This window comes from Mirounga angustirostris, unplaced genomic scaffold, assembly GCF_029215605.1.
Source record: "Mirounga angustirostris isolate CCGP_5_RB_7025 unplaced genomic scaffold, mMirAng1.0.hap1 SCAF_1, whole genome shotgun sequence".
In the NCBI taxonomy this organism is placed as follows: Eukaryota; Metazoa; Chordata; class Mammalia; order Carnivora; family Phocidae; genus Mirounga; species Mirounga angustirostris.
The window spans coordinates 164,919,906-164,939,224 of NW_026991709.1; the positions used below are offsets into that span (position 1 = coordinate 164,919,906).

Genomic DNA, 19,319 nt, shown 5'->3' on the forward strand with positions numbered 1-19,319 from the left:
CTTCCGCGCCGGAAGTGGGCGGCCAGGTGGCGCGGCTGGGGGCAGTGCGCGAGAGCCAAAGCTGGAGTAGGGCCCCGGGCCAGCTAGACTGAGAGGCGTGACAAGGCCCATAGGCGAAATCATAGAGGGGCTTTCGCGCCCCGGGGGAAGAGAAACCCGACTACAGCGGATGGGAGCCGGCTCTCTGTGAAGATGGCGGGGCCGGAGCTGCTGCTCGACTCTAACATCCGCCTTTGGGTGGTCCTACCCATCGTTATCATCACCTTCTTTGTGGGCATGATCCGCCACTACGTGTCCATCCTGCTGCAGAGCGACAAGAAGCTCACCCAGGAACAAGTCTCCGACAGGTCAGCGCCTTCCCTCTCCGTCGGCCTCACTCCCCCGTGACCTTGGGCAAGAAAGTACAGGGGTATTGTCAGTTTGTCCGGGTTGACATCGCGCCCCCACTGGCTGGGTGACCTTGCCAGTGTTACCTCTGTGTTTCACTTTAGCCATCTGTAAAATGAGGGTAACAGGAGATGCCTCATAGAGCAGGTGTGGGGATTAAATTTTAAATGAAGCCTACAAAGCCTTTAGCACAGGGCTTGGGATGTATTAAGTGCTCAAAAAAATTGTTGCTGTTGTTAGGCCAGTCGCCAACCCTCTTATCTATGAACTGTATATGAGGTAGGTGTGTTTACGCTACTCGTTTTACCAAACTACTGTGGTGGTCAGCTGAGATACTAAGTATCCAAGTGCTATGCAAATGTAAAATTGCCGTAAAATGTGAGGGATTGTAATTACCATTTCTCCTTCAGGAGTAGAGGCAACTTGTTCCTCATGTGTTTCATTACAGTATTTATCTGTGGAGAGAGGTAATTTGAGATCATTTTAGGTATCTAGACTTGTGCCCCCTCCATATTAAAATAAAAAATAAAAATAAAAAACATTTTCCAGTCAATCATTGTGATTATTTTCAGAGATCATCTCAGGGAAATGGTGCTGTGTCTTTAACACTTCGCTATCACTCATTAATCTTCCATTTTAAGAAAGAGCAAGCTTCGGGCTCAGAACTTTCCACAGGCAACAGTATCTTACTAAAATTTTAATTATGTTTTGTTTTTATTGTGTTTATGTTAAGTTTCTATTTGTGGCAACTAATACTGGTTTTCCATTGGCTGGCAACTTAAAGATTTATTTTAAAACTTACATAAGTAGAAAAAGTTGATATGTAAAAAACACTAAGTTTTTAATAGTACAGGTGTTAGTGAATAAAACAAAAATCATAACCATGGAATGAGAATGACTGAAGTTTGGGAAGCACTGCTTTATCATTTTCAGTTGTGCTTCCCAATTAGGCTGAGAATAATATAAAAATAATAAACATTTATTAAGCACTTATTCTATGCCAGGCACTAAGCTAAGCACTTACATTCATTAACTTATTTAAAATTCAGAGCAACTCTTATGAGATAGATGCTGCTGTCCCATTTTATAGAAACTGAGGCTTAAGAGGTTCCATGGTCACACATGATGACATTCAGGACTTGAGGGCAAATTTTCTGGTTCCCAAGTCTGGAGTTCTTTCCACAACACCACAGGGGCCACTTCAATAATTTTTCTGTGGCATCAGTTCCAGAACTGATGAGAACCAACCTCCTGGAGAGACCTGAAGTCAGTTCACCACAGAAAGGAAGGCTATAAAAAGATGTAATGTGAAGAGAGCTCAGATATTTAGCATTTATTTACTGACACCAATAAATTGTTCTCATTTTATCCTCACAATCACACCAAGTTAGATAATCCTGAACTCATTTTTACAGTTGAAGAAAAGAAAGCCAGAGAAATTAACCCAAAATAACCAAAATTGTAAAATATTGTGCCTGTACTTAGATCAGTCTCACTCCCCAAGTTAAATTCTCTTGACCACAATTGCTGCTGTCATAGATTCTCTGCCACAGTTTTCTGCTCTTGGTTCACTATGTGATTTCAGAGTGATGTTTCTGAATGATATCACACCCATAGTTCCCCCCCCTTTTTTTTTAGATTTTATTTATTTGTCAGAGAGCGAGAGCAAGCACAAGCAGGGGGAGTGGCAAGCAGAGGGAGAAACAGGCTCCCTGCTGAGCAAGGAGCCTGATGTGGGACCCTATCCCAGGGCCCTCGCATTATGACCTGAGCCGAAGGCAGACGCTTAGCTGACTGAGCCACCCAGGCGTCCCCACAGCTCCTTTTTCTAAACCAAGATGAAATTCACAGTTCATGCACTCTATAAATAAAAATACTTAAAAAAAACACAACATAATGTTTGCAACAACATGGATGGGCCTAGAGGCTACTGTATGCTAAATGAAATAAGTCAGACAGAGAAAGACAATTACCATATGATTTCACTTATATGTGAAATCAAAAAAACAAAACAAACAAAAGCGGAAACAGACCCATAAATACAGAGAACAAACTGATGGTTGCCAGAGAGGAGGGAGATAGAGGGATAGATAGAGTATAGTCAATGATAGTGTAATAGCGTTGTATGGTGTCATATGGTAGCTACACGTATGAGCACACCATAATGTATAGAGTTGTCAAATCACTATTTTGTACACCTGAAACTAATGTGACATTGTGTGTCAACAGTACTTCAATAAAAACAACATAATGCCCTAGTTGTGACAATAAGGAGAAATAAAAGAAAAATAATTTAATTTCTATTTCATAAATACTTGTTCACAGTGGTCCTCAAAAGTGCAATGCAAGGGCGCCTGGGTGGCTCAGTCGTTAAGCGTCTGCCTTCGGCTCAGGTCATGATCCCAGGGTCCTGGGATCGAGTCCCACATCGGGCTCCCTGCTCCGCGGGAAGCCTGCTTCTCCCTCTCCTACTGCCCCTGCTTGTGTTCCTGCCCTCGCTCTCTCTCTCTCTGTTAAATAAATAAAATCTTAAAAAAAAAAAAAAAGTGCAATGCAAAAGTCAAAGCATGCACCTCACTATAAAATCACCTTAATTGGGACAGGTTCGACTCTAGGCTGATACAGTATTCGCTACTTAGATATTACAGAAGGCAGTGCGGTTTTGGATGTGATTTTACTAAATGAGGAACTACACTTGATAAAGTTCTGAACAAAACAAAGTGCAATTTTCCCTATATATACTTGGTTGCATACCTGGAAATTGAATATATATAAAAATCACTTCTTCCTTCCCTGTGGAAAAAAAGATGGAATTAGGTTTGAGGCTCAGATAATTAAAAGCAATTCAGTGAGATATTCAAAAGTAGTGTGAGACATGAGATGGTTCTTTGAATTGCACAACTGTCTCCAGCATTGAGGAATACTTAGCATCCCTTACCCCTAACAAATGAGTTACATTCTCTTTCTTCTCTACCCCATCATTTTGACAATCAAAAAAGTTCCACAGATTTCCAGAAGTCCCCTAGAGGGCAGTACCACCTCCATGGAGAACCTCTCTAGTCATAATTGTTCCTTTATGTGAGATGTCTGGATCATGCCAGTTCCAACATGGTGTTACGGTACCCCACCAAGTCATCCTGTGAACTTGGATAGAATGCTGAGCACATGGTTCTGAACCTGCCAAAAAACCAAGTCAAAACGTTTTCTGATTGTAAAACATTCCTCTAAATATAAGTTTCCATTAGCCTGAATGATCGCAAAATGGAATGTTTGGTTTCATAAATTATTAAGCTTTTGGTGCCTCAAAACTTATTAAATTTTTCTAAAATATATTAAACCAAAACTGAAAGATAAATGAAGAAAATATATTAGACCATAGTTGGGGATAGAATGGAAAAAATGGTGCTCAAGCTCAAAGAATATACTGACTCTTAGGAAAGGAAAAAAACAAACTCAGGTCTTTAATATATGATTAAACTCGAATTTGAGAAATACCAACTTTAAAAACTAAAGCTTTCGGGGTGTCTGGGTGGCCAGGTTGGTTAAGCATCTGACTCTTGATCTCAGCTTAGGTCTTGATCTTAGAGTGGGTGGGTGTGGAGCCTACTTAATAAAAAAAAAAAAAAAACTAAAGCTTTCTTTTAAGAAAATGTCTTTCACTTGCAAATTATCAATGCAAAAGAGCTTTATCTTTATAACCAGTATAAGAACTTATTTTTCAAGAGTAATAGAAATGGAAATGCAAAATTAAAAATTTCTTGTAGCATCTGCAGACCTCAGAGAAACTGAGTGTTTAGAATATACAGGATAATTTAAGCTTGCCTTGATTTAGGGTTGAAATACCTCAAGGTCATGGTTCTCAATCCCAGTTCTACAAAATTGCTCAGCAGTGAAAATATAGGAGATGTAACTGAATTTCTGTTGATTACAGTGCCTGAAGAAGACCTGAATTATTATCCACAGTGAACAAGTTTTTACTGATGATCTACCATGCGCTCTGCACTGTACCATATGCTATAGGATACGAGATATGACAAGGCCAAGACCCTACTCTCAGGGATTTTCAGTCCAAGTGACAAAACATGCAAAAGAAAAATAATAGATACCTTTAATCTAGTGCTTAGGATATGCCACATGCCGTGGTAATCACTTTAAATGAAATGATATATACAAAGAACTCAGCTTAAAATCTTCAGTATTTCCCTTTTGCTCCTTTTTTTTTTTTTTAAGTACTCTCCATACCCAACATGGGGTCCGAACTCACAACCCTGAGGTCAAGAGTCACACGTTCCACCAATGAAGCCAGCCAGGTGCCCCACTCTTTTTTTTTTTTTTAACTATTTTTAAGTGTACAGTTCAGTGGCAATAAGTATATTCTCAGTCAGTATATTGTTGTGCACCCATCCCCATCATTCACTTCCAAAGTATTTTCGTCATCCCAAACTTTGAACATATTAAGTAATAACTCCCCATCTCTTCTCCACCCAGTTCCTGCAACCAGCATTCTACTTTCTGTTTCTATGAATTTGAGTGGTACCTTATGTAAGTGGAATCATACAATATTTGTCCCTCTGTGCCTTCTTATTTTACTTAGCATAATGTTTTCAAGGCTCACCCAATGTTATAGCATGTGTCACATTTCAATACATTTTGTAGCAGTGTGACAGTTTGACATATATATACTTTCTGAATTGATTGCCACAATCCAGTTAATTAACATATGTATCACCTCACAAGAATGCTTAAGGTCTACTCTCAATAAATTTCAAGTATATTACACAGTTCTATTGACTATAGTCACTATACTATATGTTAAACCCCCAGTCATCTTATAACTGTATCTTTTGGTCAGCATCTCCCCATCTCCCTTATCCCCCAGTAACCACCAGTTTACTTTCTGTTTCTATTAATTTGACTTTTTTTTTTAAAGATTCCAAATAAAAGTGAGATCATACAGTGTTTGTCTTTCTCTGGCTAATTTCACTTAGCATAATGCCCTCAAGTTTCAACCATGTTGTTGCAGAGGGCAGGATCTCCTTTCTCGTGGCTAATATTCCATTGTGTTTGTGTTTGTATATGTACTACTGAACTGTGTGTTTAAATAGGATTATAGTGATAAATTTTATGTTATGTATTTTTTACCACGATTAAAAAAAATACACTGGGGTGCATGTGGCCTTATATAGTATGTCTCTTGCACGTCTCTCAAGTCTCATTTTCACCATGTTTTCTGTAGTTCTCTTTCTTCTAGCCATGTGGCCTTTTCTCAGGTCCTCAGAGACATAGTCTTTATGCCTGCTGTAGGGCTTTTGCCCATGCTGTTCCCTCCAGCACTTTGCCAAGGTAATCTCTAGTTGTCCTTAAGATTCCAATATAGTCATGCATCATCATCAAAGCTTTTTCCCAGATCTTGACTTCCTAGACATGGTCAAATCCCCATATTGTGTACTCCCACCATACCATCCATCTCTCTTTCCTAGGACATAATAGATGAATTTCACATTTATTACTGTGGTTATTTAATCAGTGTCTTTCTCTCCCACTAGACGTTAATTTTCATAAGATATTTGGTTTGTTTTTTTAAGATTTATTTACTTGAGAGAGAGAGAGAGAGAGAGCAGAGGGAGAAGGAGAGAATCCTCAAGCACGCTCCCCCCACCCAAGTGCAGAGCCCGATGAAGGACCTGATCCCAGGACCCTGAGATCATGACCTAAGCCAAAATCAAGAGTCGGCCACTTAACTGACTAAACCACCCAAGTGCCCTGAGATACTTGCTTTTTTTTTTTTTAAGATTCTATTTATTTATTTGACAGAGACACAGTGAGAGAGGGAACACAAGCAGGGGGAGTGGGAGAGGGAGAAGCAGGCTTCCCGCTGAGCAGGGAGCCCGATGCAGGGCTCCATTCAAGGACCCTGGGATCATGAGCTGAGCTGAAGGTAGACGCTTAATGACTGAGCCACCCAGGCACCCCGAGATATTTGCTTTTTGATCACTGTTGTTCATGTCACCTAATAGTACATGGCATTTAGAAGCTCAAGAGGTATTTGTCCAATGAGAACAAATCTGTTATTGTGCAGAATATGAAAGGAGGCATGGGGAATTTAAATGACTCAGCCAAGATCACATACCTAATGAGTGGCAGAGCCAGGATTTGAACCCATCTGTTCAACTCCAGAGCTTAAATTTTTACCCATTACTCTAGACCCAATGCTGCCTAAACCATCAGTGATGAAGGACCAGTTTTTTGTTTTTTGTTTTTTATTTCCAATCTATCATAGACTGATGCTTTTGTAAAATACTGTAGTATATATTTATTTGGATGTTGTGGAAATACCAAATTATTATAAACGTTTCTAAACCCTTACTCTCAATATCTGCGCTTAACCTCGTCACAGACCAGCACTGGTACATAGGCCACACTTGGAGTACCTTTAGACTAGCTCCCAGGGACAGAACATATTGCATGTCACCTCTGTAGGCCTGTGTATGAGCAGTCAACTGTACAGTACAACGAGGTCAAGAGGAGGAAGACCAGAGAGAATTTCATGAAGGCCCCAGGCAGAGTTTCATGGAGAAGGCAGGGCTTAAAGAAGGTGTTACAGTATGATGGGGCAGAACTCGTGAAGGAGAGGAGCACTAAAGCATTCCCAGCACGTGGAAAGGCTAGAATATGCATAAGGTGACAAGGGGACCCTGATTAGAGCAGGTGGTTTATACTAAGGAGTAGAGAGAAAACCAAGCACGGCTTTTATGTTCCTTTCTGTCTGCATTTTTTTTCACTTTTCAAGAAGTATTTCCATGAACTTAAGGAGGTGCCCGCCGCCCCCATTAAAACAACTTTTGAAAACCTAGCAAACATTGGTATTTTGATCTCTGTTCTGTTTGGCATCTGTATCTTAGCACCACCTACTTTCATCGCACTCTGTTATCTTTAATGATCAATTATAGTCAGATATCACCAAATAATTTATTAATTCAGTAAATGTTTATTTATTTATTTATTTTTTTAAAGATTTTTATTTATTTATTCATGAGAGACAGAGAGAGAGAGGCAGAGGGAGAAGCAGGCTCCCAAGGAGCAGAGAGCCCGATGCGGGACTCGATCCCAGGACCCTGGGATCATGACCTGAGCCGAAGGCAGACGCTTAACCATCTGAGCCACCCAGGCGCCCTCAGTAAATGTTTATTGAGAGTTTACTAACGGTCTGAATCCTGCTGGAATTTCTATTTGTTGTCTGTCAGGGAACAACCCTGTCAAATCCTGTACTCATTTCTCTGTGGGGTTTTAGAAGTTCTTTCTTTTATCCTCACCCTTCCTCCCTCCTCCTGCCCCCAGATCTTCTGAGGAGCATCCAACTGTTACTTTTTTCACACAGAGAAAGTTCCTTCTTAGCTTCTTAAAAAGTAAGAAAAAGCTGAGTGTGATGTTCCAAATGTGCCTTCCTCAGAAATCTTTTGTTCATAAACATAGTGACTTCTTTTTTGAAGACCTGATTTTTGGGTTAAATATGTTATATTGGTTTTAAGGACACTTGTATTTTGAAAAGTGTCCCCACAGGACTGTTGCCAAATAGGTTCTCTCTTGTATTTAAATAGGTCTTCCACTCTTATTCTCTCATTTTCTTCTAGTGTTTCGCTTTTAAAAATCTCATTGTCTTGGTTGTATTTTTCAGTCAAGTCCTAATTCGGAGCAGAGTCCTCAGGGAAAATGGAAAATACATTCCCAAACAGGTACTCATTTATCTTTTATTGAAAGCTCCATGACTCACTGTTGAGGGCAGTAGATATCTGAATGTTTAATGAGGGGACTCTTTGGGGAAAGCTGAAGTTTGGCAAATCTGTAATTAAGCTGTGGCCTAGTGATATCTGCTGTCATTGTGACCTTGCCCTTCTTAGGAAATTGTTTTTAAATGTGACTCAGCTAAAGTGTCAGGTTGGCTGCCAAGTAGGCGGCCAGCTCTGAGTGTAACAACCTATTCCAAGGGCCTTCTGACTAAACCTCTGGGGAATAATTTGACAACTTGCTATGTCACAGTTTTAAGACTTAAAAAGCTCTCTTTTCTACTAGTCTTTCTTGACACGAAAATATTACTTCAACAACCCAGAGGATGGATTTTTCAAAAAAACTAAAAGGAAGGTAGTGCCTCCTTCTCCTATGACTGGTATGTTTACTCCCTTCTGTCATCTTTAAGGAAGATTCTTAACAGGAGTTGGGGGGAGGGCAGGGAGGATGTGAATTTATTTAAATGTTAAATTGTATGAGAGAATAATCTCAGGGGCCTTAGAGATTGTCTAGTATAGGGATCTACACAAGTGGAGCTCTCTTTTTCAAATAAATCATCTGGGAACCCCAATGTATAAAGTGGATTTAAAAAAAAGAGCCCTTGGCTGGGGGGTGAGAAAGCTAGAGCCATCGTCCCTTTGTCTCTTCCCTTTGCTGTTCCTCAGGACCCAGGGCTCTGCAGAGCACAGTTGGAAAAGCATCCCAGTCCCAGCTCCTACCCAGTGCCTGGATCCCGTTGCTGACAGATGGCCACCCAGCTTCTGTCTGAAAGAGGAGGAGCTCTTAACCACTTCCCTAGGCCAGCCATTTCTTTGTCAGACATGGTTGCTTGGTCCACCCTACAGTTTTTGCTCTAACAGATTTCTTACTTCCACTGACCCTAGTCATGTGAAAAAATACAGCACTTTTAAAGTAAAACAAAATAATTTATTCTGTGTTGGCTGTCCTCTCATTTTAATACTCATTTCTTTGGTAAGAAACCCAGACAGAAGGTACAGCAATTGGTTTTAATAAGTCTTTTAGAAAACTCACAAGAAACAAAAGACCAATTTGTGTATGAAGATATTTGACTTCACTAAAATCCACGGAATGCAAATTAGAACAAGATATCCTTTTAAGTTTTTTTTTAAGATTTAATTATTTGAGAGAGAGAGAGAGAGAGAGATGTGCACACACAAGATAGGGGTTGGGGGATAGAAGCAGAAGGAGCTAAAGAGAGAATCTCAAACTGACTCCCCACAGAGCACAGAGCCCAGTGTAGGGCTCAAACACATGACCCTGAGATCATGACCTGAGCCAAAATCTAGAGTTGATGCTTAAGCAACTGAGCCACCCAGGCGCCCCCAAGATGTCCTTTTTAGACCATTAAACTGGCAAAGATTGAAAGCTTCACAAAGCTGCTACTGTCAAAGTCATGGGAAGTTAGGCCCTCTCGCTATTGTTGAAGGACAATCTGACAGGAACAATCTATAGGTCCATCCAAAAGTAATAAGTGTGACCACATAGTAGATTCCTATGCACACATGAAAATAGTGAGAGAGATATACCAATGTGAAAAATACCATTTACAATATATTTACTTTTTTAAAATTAAGAAGCGGATTAGTAAGCATAATATCCCTTCATTGTGTATATATGGAAACTGTTGTGTGTATACATATACATGTATATTTATACACATATGTATAAAGATGGAAGGATATGCAACAAACAGTTAAAAGTATTCAGAGTGGGCTCAGAGAAACTGTCTACATCCTATGTTTCCAAGTCATTTGAATTTTTTACAGTGAACTTGTATTTAATGATCATGTAAATTAAAAGTTTATAGAAAATCAGGGAGAAGTCCCTGCCAACAGTGGTAAAATGTTGTGGTCTCTTGTTTTTGTCATAGATCCCACTATGCTCACAGACATGATGAAAGGCAATGTAACAAATGTGCTCCCTATGATTCTCATTGGTGGATGGATCAACATGACTTTCTCAGGCTTTGTCACAAGTAAGTTACAGACCTGGAAGACTTCAGGTTCACTTATCTGTGATCCTTTCCCATATCCCTGTTCAGAGAAATCCAAGTGCTGCTGAGACACTAAAATAACGGGTCCCATATCCTCTATTGGAAACTAATCACAGTCTTTTTTTTTTTTTAAGATGGTATTTAGTTGAGAGAGGGAGAGCATGAGAGAGCAAGCATGAGCAGGGGGAAGGGCACAGGGCGAGGGAGAGAGAGAAGCAGGCTCCCTGCTGAGCAGGAAGCCCAACATGTCCCAGGACCCTGAGATCTTGACCTGAGCCAAAGGCAGACACTTCACCAACTGAGCTACCCAGGTGCCCTGGAAACTAATCACATTCTTTGAAAAAAATTAACATGCCATGATGTTATGGCTCTTATCCCAAACTCATCATTAGTTCATGATGTGGATGCTTTTTTTCTTTTTTTTTTAAGATTTTATTTATTTATTTATTTGAGAGCGAGCGAGAAACAGCATGAGAGGGGCGAGGGTCAGAGGGAGAAGCAGGCTCCCCGCTGAGCCGGGAGCCCGATGTGGGACTCGATCCCAGGACCCTGGGATCATGACCTGAGCCGAAGGCAGTCGCTTAACCAACTGAGCCACCCAGGCGCCCAATGTGGATGCTTTTTTACAAATAGGAACTTAAGTGAATGGCTTGCTCATTTGTATCCAAAATTAATTCTAGTTAAGTAGGATGAAGGGAAGCATGTTTCTTTTTTTTTTTTTTTTTTTAAGATTTTATTTATTTGACAGAGCTAGACACAGCGAGAGAGGGAACACAAGCAGGAGAAGTGGGAGAGGGAGAAGCAGGCTTCCTGCCAAGCAGGACCCTGGGATCATGACCTGAGCTAAAGGCAGATGCTTAACGACTGAGCCACAAAGGCACCCCAGCATGTTTCTATTTTGACTTCATTTTCTAAGTATTGCAGTGAGTTGTTTGTCTATTTGTTTATAATTTGTTTTGAATCAATTTCATTTTTCAGGAATGTAGTTCAATATATGTATATATTCCACTTTGGGTTTAACAGTTTAGTGCAAGTTTCTTTTCTAATTTTAAGTCATAACTCAGCCAGAGTCCCTGTTGTTAAGCAATAGAGAAGCTGGAGTTCAAGGAACTATAACAGAGTGACATTTGACTGTTATTTTTTTTTCAGAAATTGACACAAATTTCCTGGTAGAAATCATTTTCAAACTGTATGGTACAGAGTTTCCACCTCCTCAGGGAAGGATTACATGCATTCATGCTTGAACTGTTCTAAAAACAGCAAGGAAAGATTGTAAACTTTCTCTCTCTTTTCTGCAGCCAAGGTCCCATTTCCACTGACTCTCCGTTTTAAGCCTATGCTGCAACAGGGAATTGAACTACTCACATTAGATGCATCCTGGTAAGAATTTTCTTTCCTTTATAAAAACACAAAACAAAATCTAAAACCGATGTCCCTTAAAGAACAGGATTTCCAGTTTGCATACTTCACTGGAATAGATTTTTGGTTTTTCTCATTGAAACGCCACTGAAAATGCCATGGGTGGATTATGACAACTTTTAGCCTACCCCAAGTGATTTCTTTATATACTCTTTGGGTGATAGAAAAGTGTGAACTCTGTTAATTCTAAAATAACTACCTATGTTGTTTCACTTTTGCTTTCCTAGGGTGAGTTCTGCATCCTGGTACTTCCTCAATGTCTTTGGGCTTCGGAGCATTTACTCTCTGATTCTGGGCCAAGATAATGGTAAGAAGCATGTTGGGTTTAATAAGCAAATACTTTGATAGACAATCACCCATGCCAGGGCCAGAAAACTCCTATAGGCTGTTATGTTTGTTAGCATAGTCAAATACCATGCTTTACTCCCTAAACTTCTAAAGTTTCTGAGGTATTCTGCAAGAGTCTTAAAAATTCCAGGGTCGGGGAGCCTGACTGGCTCAGTCGGTGGAGCATGCAACTCTTGATCTCAGGGTTGTAAGTTCAAGCCCCACCCTGGGTGCAGAGACTATTTAAAATCTTTAAAAAAAAAAATTCCAGGGGCGCCTGGGTGGCTCAGTCGTTGGGCGTCTGCCTTCGGCTCAGGTCATGATCCCAGAGTCCTGGGATCGAGCCCCACATCAGACTCCCTGCTCTGCAGGAAGACTGCTTCTCCCTCTCCCACTCCCCCTGCTTGTGTTCCCTCTCTTGCTGTGTCTCCCTCTGTCAAATAAATAAAAAAATCTTAAAAAAAAAAAAAATTCCAGGGTCAACTGAAGATCTGAATTCTCCCTGGAAATCATGGGGGTAATATTTAGTTCCCTAAAGTCTGAAAGCCTCCTGTGAGGAATCCAGTACCAGTAATGTAAGCCTGTAAACTGAAGCTGAAACAAGGCCTGGTTTGAGCAGTTAGTTCATTGACTAGAGTTCTTCCCAGGACCAATCCTGGCTCTCTTATTTCATGGCTGGGACCTTGGGCAAGTGACTTAACCACTTGAATCCTGTGCTCATTCGTAAAACAGAGACCTAAATAATTAGCTTCAGAGTTTGTTGTGAGGAGTAAATGAGGTAGAATATGGAAAGCACTTAGTAAAGTACCTGGCATAAGGTAGTTGCTCAATACCTTGGCTTGAGCTGTAGTTATTGTTTACATTTGAAATACTACAGCCTCGGTGGCTGTAGTTATTGTTTATATTTGAAATAAAGTGTAGCACTTCCTTCAGTTACCTTCTGTTATTATCATGCCCACTTTTCAGGAGAGGTAAAGTGACTTTCCCTAGGTCACATAGCCAGTGTGTGGGAGGGCCAGTCAGGGAATCTGTCATGCAGTGCTCGCATCCATTCCTGAGCATCTGTCCGTGTTGCGTGAGGACCGTTTTTCCGAGAGGGTGCTGGGTGCTTGCCGAGCCCCGGCGGTCACATAGGTGTGTCTTATACTGCAGCCGCGGACCAGTCACGGATGATGCAGGAGCAGATGACGGGAGCAGCCATGGCCATGCCCGCAGACACCAACAAAGCTTTCAAGGTACACTCACACCTCATGTAGCTTCACTAAACTCCGAAAGGCATTAGCGGACAGTTACTTTAAAGACCGGTTCCCTGAAGAGAGTGTGATATGTATGGTTCCATCATTTAAATTTAGCAAAAATGAATTTTTGCTTACATATTTCTTATTCCTTAGACAGAGTCAGCTGTTAAATAAATTGGAGATTCTTGGTACTTTTACCTAGTTTTTAAACGCTTACTCAAATTTAATCCACACTGTAAATGAAGCTGTAAGAGTCCATTCAGAGACGCCAGGTAAACATTTAGGATATTTTGAGCTATTTTGGAACCTGTGGGCATCAGATATAAATTTCATTTAAAAAAAAAAGATCAATACTTAAAGCCTTTTCATGAAATGATTCTGTAATATGTAAAGTCCAGTATAATTTTTGTACAGCAAAATCTCACTAATTTTTCATGATAAAAACTAGAAATAGAAGGGAATTTGCTCATCTTGATGAAAGGCATCTATGAAAAACCCACAGCTAACATCATACTCAGTGGTGAAACACTAACAGCTTTTCCCCTAAGATTAGGAACAAGATAAGAATATCCACTCATGCCACTTCTGTTGAACGTTGTGCTGGATGATTAGCCAGGGCCGTTAGGCAAGAAGAAATAAAAGGCATCCACATTAGAAAGGAAGAAGGAAATGATCTGTTTACAAGATGACATGGTCTTGTATATAGAATATTGTAAACAACCCACAAGAAAAACTGTGTAGAGCTAACAAACAAGTCCAGCAAGGTTTTAGAAGATGCAGGGTAAAGATGCAAAAATCAGTTGTATTTCTACACACTGGTAATAAAAAATCTGAAAATGAAATTAAGAAAAAAATTCCAGGGATGCCTGGGTGGCTCAGTCAGTTAAGCGTCTACCATCGGCTCAGGTCATGATCCCAGGGCTCTGGGATAGCGTCCGCATCGGGCTCCCTGCTCAGCAAGGAGCCGCTTCTCCCTCTGCCTGCCATCCCTCCTGCTTGTACTATTGCGCACTCTCTCTCTCTCTCTCTCTCACTCTCTCTCTGGCAAATAAATAAATAAAATCTTTAAAAAAAAAATTCCATTTACAATAGTATCAAAATGAATAAAATACTTAGAAATAAATTCAACAAAAGAAAGACAAGACTTGTACACTGAAATTACAAGGCTTTGCTGAAAGAAATTAGGTAAGACCTGAATGAATGGAAAGACATCCATGTTCATGGATTAGAAGACTTAATATTGTCAAGATGGCAGTACTCCCAAAATTGATCTACAGAGTCAATACAGTCCCTCTCAAAATTCCACGTACCTTTTTTGCAGAAATTGACAGGCTGATCCTAAAGGTCATATGGAAATGCAAGAGACCCAGAATAGCCCAAAAAACTTTAATATGAATAAAGTTGGAAGACTCACACTTCCCGATTTTAAAACCTACTTCAGAGCTACAGTAATCAAGACTGTGTGGTACTGGCATAAGGATCTATAGATCAGTGGAGTGGAATTGAGAGGTCAGAAATAAACCCATACGTTTAAGATCAATTGACTTTTGTCAGAGGTGCCAAGACAGTTCGGTGGGGGAAAGAACAGTCTTACTGCTGACTGGGTACAGAGTTTCTGTTTCAGGGGATGAAAATTTTTGGAAATACATAGTCTTGATGGTTGCACAACATTGTGAATATAATTAATGCCATTGAATTGTATACTTACAAAGGTTAAAAGTGGCAAATTTTATGTTATATATATATTACCACAGTAAAAAAAAGAAAAAAACTTTAAGTGGTGTAAGAGCTAAAACTATAAAACCCTTAGAAGAAAACATAGGTGTAAAATGTTTGACGCTGGATTAGGCAGTGACTTCTTAGACATGACACTAAAAGTATAAGCGACAAAGGAAAAATAAATGGAACTTTGTAAAAATGAAAACTTTTGTACTTCGAAGGGCACCATCAAGAAAATGAAAAGATAGTATTAGAGAACATGTTTGCAAATCATATCTCTAATAAGGGTCTAGTATTCAGAATAAAGAACTCTCAGAACTCAGCTGTAGTAAGATATCCCAGTTAAAAATGGGCAAAAGTTTTGAACAAACATTTCTCCACAGAAGATATACAAATACCCAATAAGCTCATGAAAGCATGCTCAACATTGTTAGCCATTGGAGAAATGCAAATCAAAACCACAGTGACTCACTCGGTGACTATAATAAAAAAGATGGACACGAACAGGTGTTGACAAGGATGTGGAGAAATTGGAATCATCCTACTTGCTGGTAATGGTGCAGCCACTTTGGAAAGCAGTTTTTAGCCTATCCTCAAAAAGTTAAACATAATTTTTCTTCCTTTCTTTCTTTCTTTCTTTCTTTCTTTCTTTCTTTCATTTATTTATTTTAATTTTTATTGTTATGTTAATCCCCATACATTCCATCATTAGTTTTAGATGTAGTGTTCCATGATTCATTGTTTGTGCATAACACCCAGTGCTCCATGCAGAACGTACCCTCCTCAATACCCATCACCAGGCTAACCCATCCTCCCACCCCCCTCCCCTAAACATAATTTCCATATGACCAGCAATGCCGCACTGAGGTAAATAGCCAAGGGAATTGAAAACTTAAGCCCACACAAAAACTTGTACAAGAATGTTCAGAGGGGCCCCTGGGTGACTCACTCCGTTAAGCGTCTGCCTTCAGCTCAGGTCATGATCCCAGGGTCCTGGGATCGAGCCCTGCATCAGGCTCCCTGATCTGCTGGGAGCCTGCTTCTCCCTCTCCCTCTGCCTGCCACTGCCCCTGCTTGTGCTCTCTCTCTCTCTGTGTGTCAAATAAATCTTTAAATAAAAGGTGGGGGGGCACCTGGGTGGCTCAGTCGTTAAGCATCTGCCTTCGGCTCAGGTCATGATCCCAGGGTCCTGGGATCAAGCCCCGCGTTGTGCTCCCTGCTCAGCGGGAAGCCTGCTTCTCTCTCTCCCACTCCCCCTGCTTATGTTCCCTCTCTCGCTGTCTCTCTCTCTGTCAAATGAATAAATAAAATCTTAAAAAAAAAAAAAAAAAGAACGTTCAGAGCACTATTCCTAGTAGTCCAAGAATAGAAACAATCCAAATGTCCATTATTTTATGAACAGATGAACAAAATGAAACATTTTGGAATATACATAACAGTGTATGGTCAATGAAAGTGTTCAGTGGAATATTTAACAAAAAGGAATGATGTACTGATACATGCTACAGCAGGGAGGAACCTTGAAAATATCATAAGTGAAAGAAACCAGTAAGAAAAAGCCATACATTGTATCCAGAATAGATGAATCCAAAGAAAGTGAAGTGGTAGTTGCCAGAGGTTGGGGGAGGGATTTAATGGGGAGCATCTGCTATTTGAAACAGTTTCTTTTTGTGGTGATGAAAGTGTTCTGGAATTAGGTAGTTGTGATGGTCTTTGTGAACATACTAAAAACCACTAAATTGTACATATTCCAAGGGTGAAGCTTATGGTATGTGAATTGTATTTTTAAACAAAGAATGGAGGGGCGCCTGGGTGGCTCAGTTGGTTAAGTGCCTGCCTCTGGCTTGGGTCATGATCCCAGGGTCCTGAGATCGAGCCCCACATCGGACTCCTTGCTCAGTGGGGAGTCTGATTCTCGCCCTTCCTCTTCCTCTGCCCCTCTCCCCCTGCTCTTGTTCTCTCTCTGTCTCAAATAAATAAATAAAATCTTAAAAAAAACAAAACAAATGGATAAAGATGTGTGTATACACACACACACACACACACACAATGGAATATTACTCAGCAATCAAAAAATGAAATCTTGTCATTTGCAATGATGTGGATGGAGCTAGAATGTATTATACTAAGTGAAGTCAGTCAGAGAAAGACAAATACCATATGATTGCACTCGTGGAATTTAAGAAACAAAAGAGACGAACATATGGGGAGCGGGGAGAGAGGGAAACAAATCATGAGAGACTCTTAACGATAGAGAACAAACAGGGTTGATGGAGGGAGGTGAGTGGGAGAATGGACTAGATGGGTAATGGGTATTAAGGAGGGCACGTGTTGTGATGAGCGCTGGGTGTTGCATGTAAGTGATGAATCACTGAATTCTGTTCCTGAATCCAGTATTGCATTGTGTGTTAACTAACTAGAATTTAAATAAAAATTTTTTTAAAAAGCCATGAGCTAACATGTGTATTGCATATTATCTTTTCTAAAGCATTTTTTTAAACCTACTAATTAAAGGCAAAAGTAATCAGCGTTAATAGACTATTTGAGAAATGTAATTAGTTACTAGCTCTAGTGACCTCAGACAAATTATTTTACCTTTTTTAGCCTTATTCTCTTTGCCTACAAATTGAGCACGGGGGTGCACAGGGCAGGTGGCAGCCCCTACCTCATAGAGTAAATGAGTCTATACGTGTAAATAGCTTAATCCAGCTGTTGGCCAGCCACATCAGCACTGCTCTTAGTAACAGCCCTTCTCTCCCTTCCCTGGTGTCTTCTTCCTTTGCAGACAGAGTGGGAAGCTTTGGAGCTGACGGATCACCAGTGGGCACTGGATGATGTCGAAGAGGAGCTCATGGCCAAAGACCTCCACTTCGAAGGCATGTTCAAGAAGGAATTACAGACCTCTATTTTTTGAAGACCACGCAGGGATTTACTGTCAGGAACTCAGAGTAGCGGTTAACTTTGTAACTTTGGTTTGAGCTGGAAGCCTCTCAGAATAAAAAGGAGGATGCATGAGCCGGCAGGGTGTTCAGCAGGAAGTGTTCTTATCTGAGCCAGGTTCCCCTGTATGTCTGAAACTAGAGACATTTGAGGAGTCTGTGCTAGATGACTTACCCGGAAATGGCTATTTTTAAAATGTTTTACATTTTCCTTCTGGTGACTCTGATAATGAAAGTCAAAGAAAGGGGGAATACTCAAGCTAGTAATAATATATAAAACTTAGCAAAAATTCAGTCTTTGGAAAAAGCATTGTCAGTTATACCCTAATTATTAAGCACAGTCAGCCTGACTTCTAACCACAACAAACACCTGTTTTCTTGGGATCCAAACACCCCTTGTGTTTTACCTTTAATTTTTTGTTAGTATTTCTGCAACTTTCTTCACACAAATGATACATTTTCATTACTGAAAATTTAGGAGCTATGGATGAGCAAAGTGAAAGCTCCCTGTGTTGTTCCTTTTGAGCCTACAGAGTGACATAAAGAGCAAATGGGTCAAAACCTGATTCAGATAAGCTCTTTTCAGAGTGAATACCCAGGGCTAGGACAGACTTAGCCAGCCTTCTGTCTCTTAACACTGTCCAGTGAAAATCGGCAACACTGAGACACTGCCGGATTCTCAAGTGCCTTTGGGATCATCAAAGATAGGATACATAATCTGAGGTCTTGAGCTGGAGTTCAGAAGATATCAAATCCGTTGACAGATCAACAGTGCTATACCGAATATGGCTACTCAGTTGAACGAAAGACCTCATTTCCCAGTTACTCTGGATAAGAGAGTTTACATATCGCTGTAAGAAGGGAGAAAGGGCAATTGCTGGCAGACACGTAGTGAAGGTTGGCCCAGGAAATCATTCCGTCTGGATTAACGGTCCCTGGGAAGTGGCAGGGCGCCATTTCTGTACCAAGAGGTGAATGTAATTTGCATGTTGAACGCTGCAATCAAGAACAAACAACTCTTGACCAGCAATTAAAACTTTCTGTTTTCTCTGCCTATAAAACGTTGCCTCTGTGGGTCACTAACAGCCTTCTGCCACAGTTATAAGTGTCTTGTGGATCAGTGCTGAAGAGTTAAAGATGAAAAAGATGTGGGGTGCTTGGGTGGCTCAGTCTGTTAAGCGTCCTCCTTCGGCTCAGGTCATGGTCCCAGGGTCCTGGGATGAAACCCCTCATCAGGCTCCCTGCTCAGCGGGAAGTCTGCTTCTCCCTCTCCCCGCCCCCCCCCACCCCTCCCCCAGCTCGTGAGTGCTCTCTCTCTCTCTCATAAATAAAATCTTTAAAAAAAAAAAAAAGATGTGACCCCTGCCCTCAAGGAACTCATTAGAGAGACACATATTCTGAAGCTCTGACCCTCCCCTCCAGAGTAATGCACATGAGCATAAGACATAGAGAATTCCCAGGTAACACAGGGGTGTTGATAGATCTCCAAAG

The 19,319-nt window shown here is 40.6% G+C and overlaps 1 protein-coding gene across 1 annotated transcript; it reads left to right on the forward strand.

The window, feature by feature from the left end:
- Nucleotides 1–2: 2 nt before the first annotated feature.
- Nucleotides 3–18,889, forward strand: EMC3 (ER membrane protein complex subunit 3). Its single transcript, XM_045861852.3, has 8 exons — nt 3–347; nt 8,063–8,120; nt 8,458–8,551; nt 10,064–10,168; nt 11,485–11,566; nt 11,833–11,912; nt 13,085–13,167; nt 17,675–18,889. The coding sequence occupies exons 1-8, from the start codon at nt 193–195 to the stop codon at nt 17,801–17,803; spliced, it is 786 nt and encodes a 261-aa protein (XP_045717808.1). The 5' UTR covers nt 3–192; the 3' UTR covers nt 17,804–18,889.
- The last annotated feature ends 430 nt before the right edge of the window (nt 18,890–19,319 follow it).

Bases quoted from the DNA above. Each gene is read 5' to 3' on its own strand.
- EMC3 (XM_045861852.3), top strand. From the start codon at position 193: ATGGCGGGGCCGGAGCTGCTGCTCGACTCTAACATCCGCCTTTGGGTG. The intron at 11,567-11,832 runs GTAAGAATTTTC...TTGCTTTCCTAG, and splicing joins CTCACATTAGATGCATCCTG to GGTGAGTTCTGCATCCTGGT. The intron at 13,168-17,674 runs GTACACTCACAC...CTTCCTTTGCAG, and splicing joins ACACCAACAAAGCTTTCAAG to ACAGAGTGGGAAGCTTTGGA.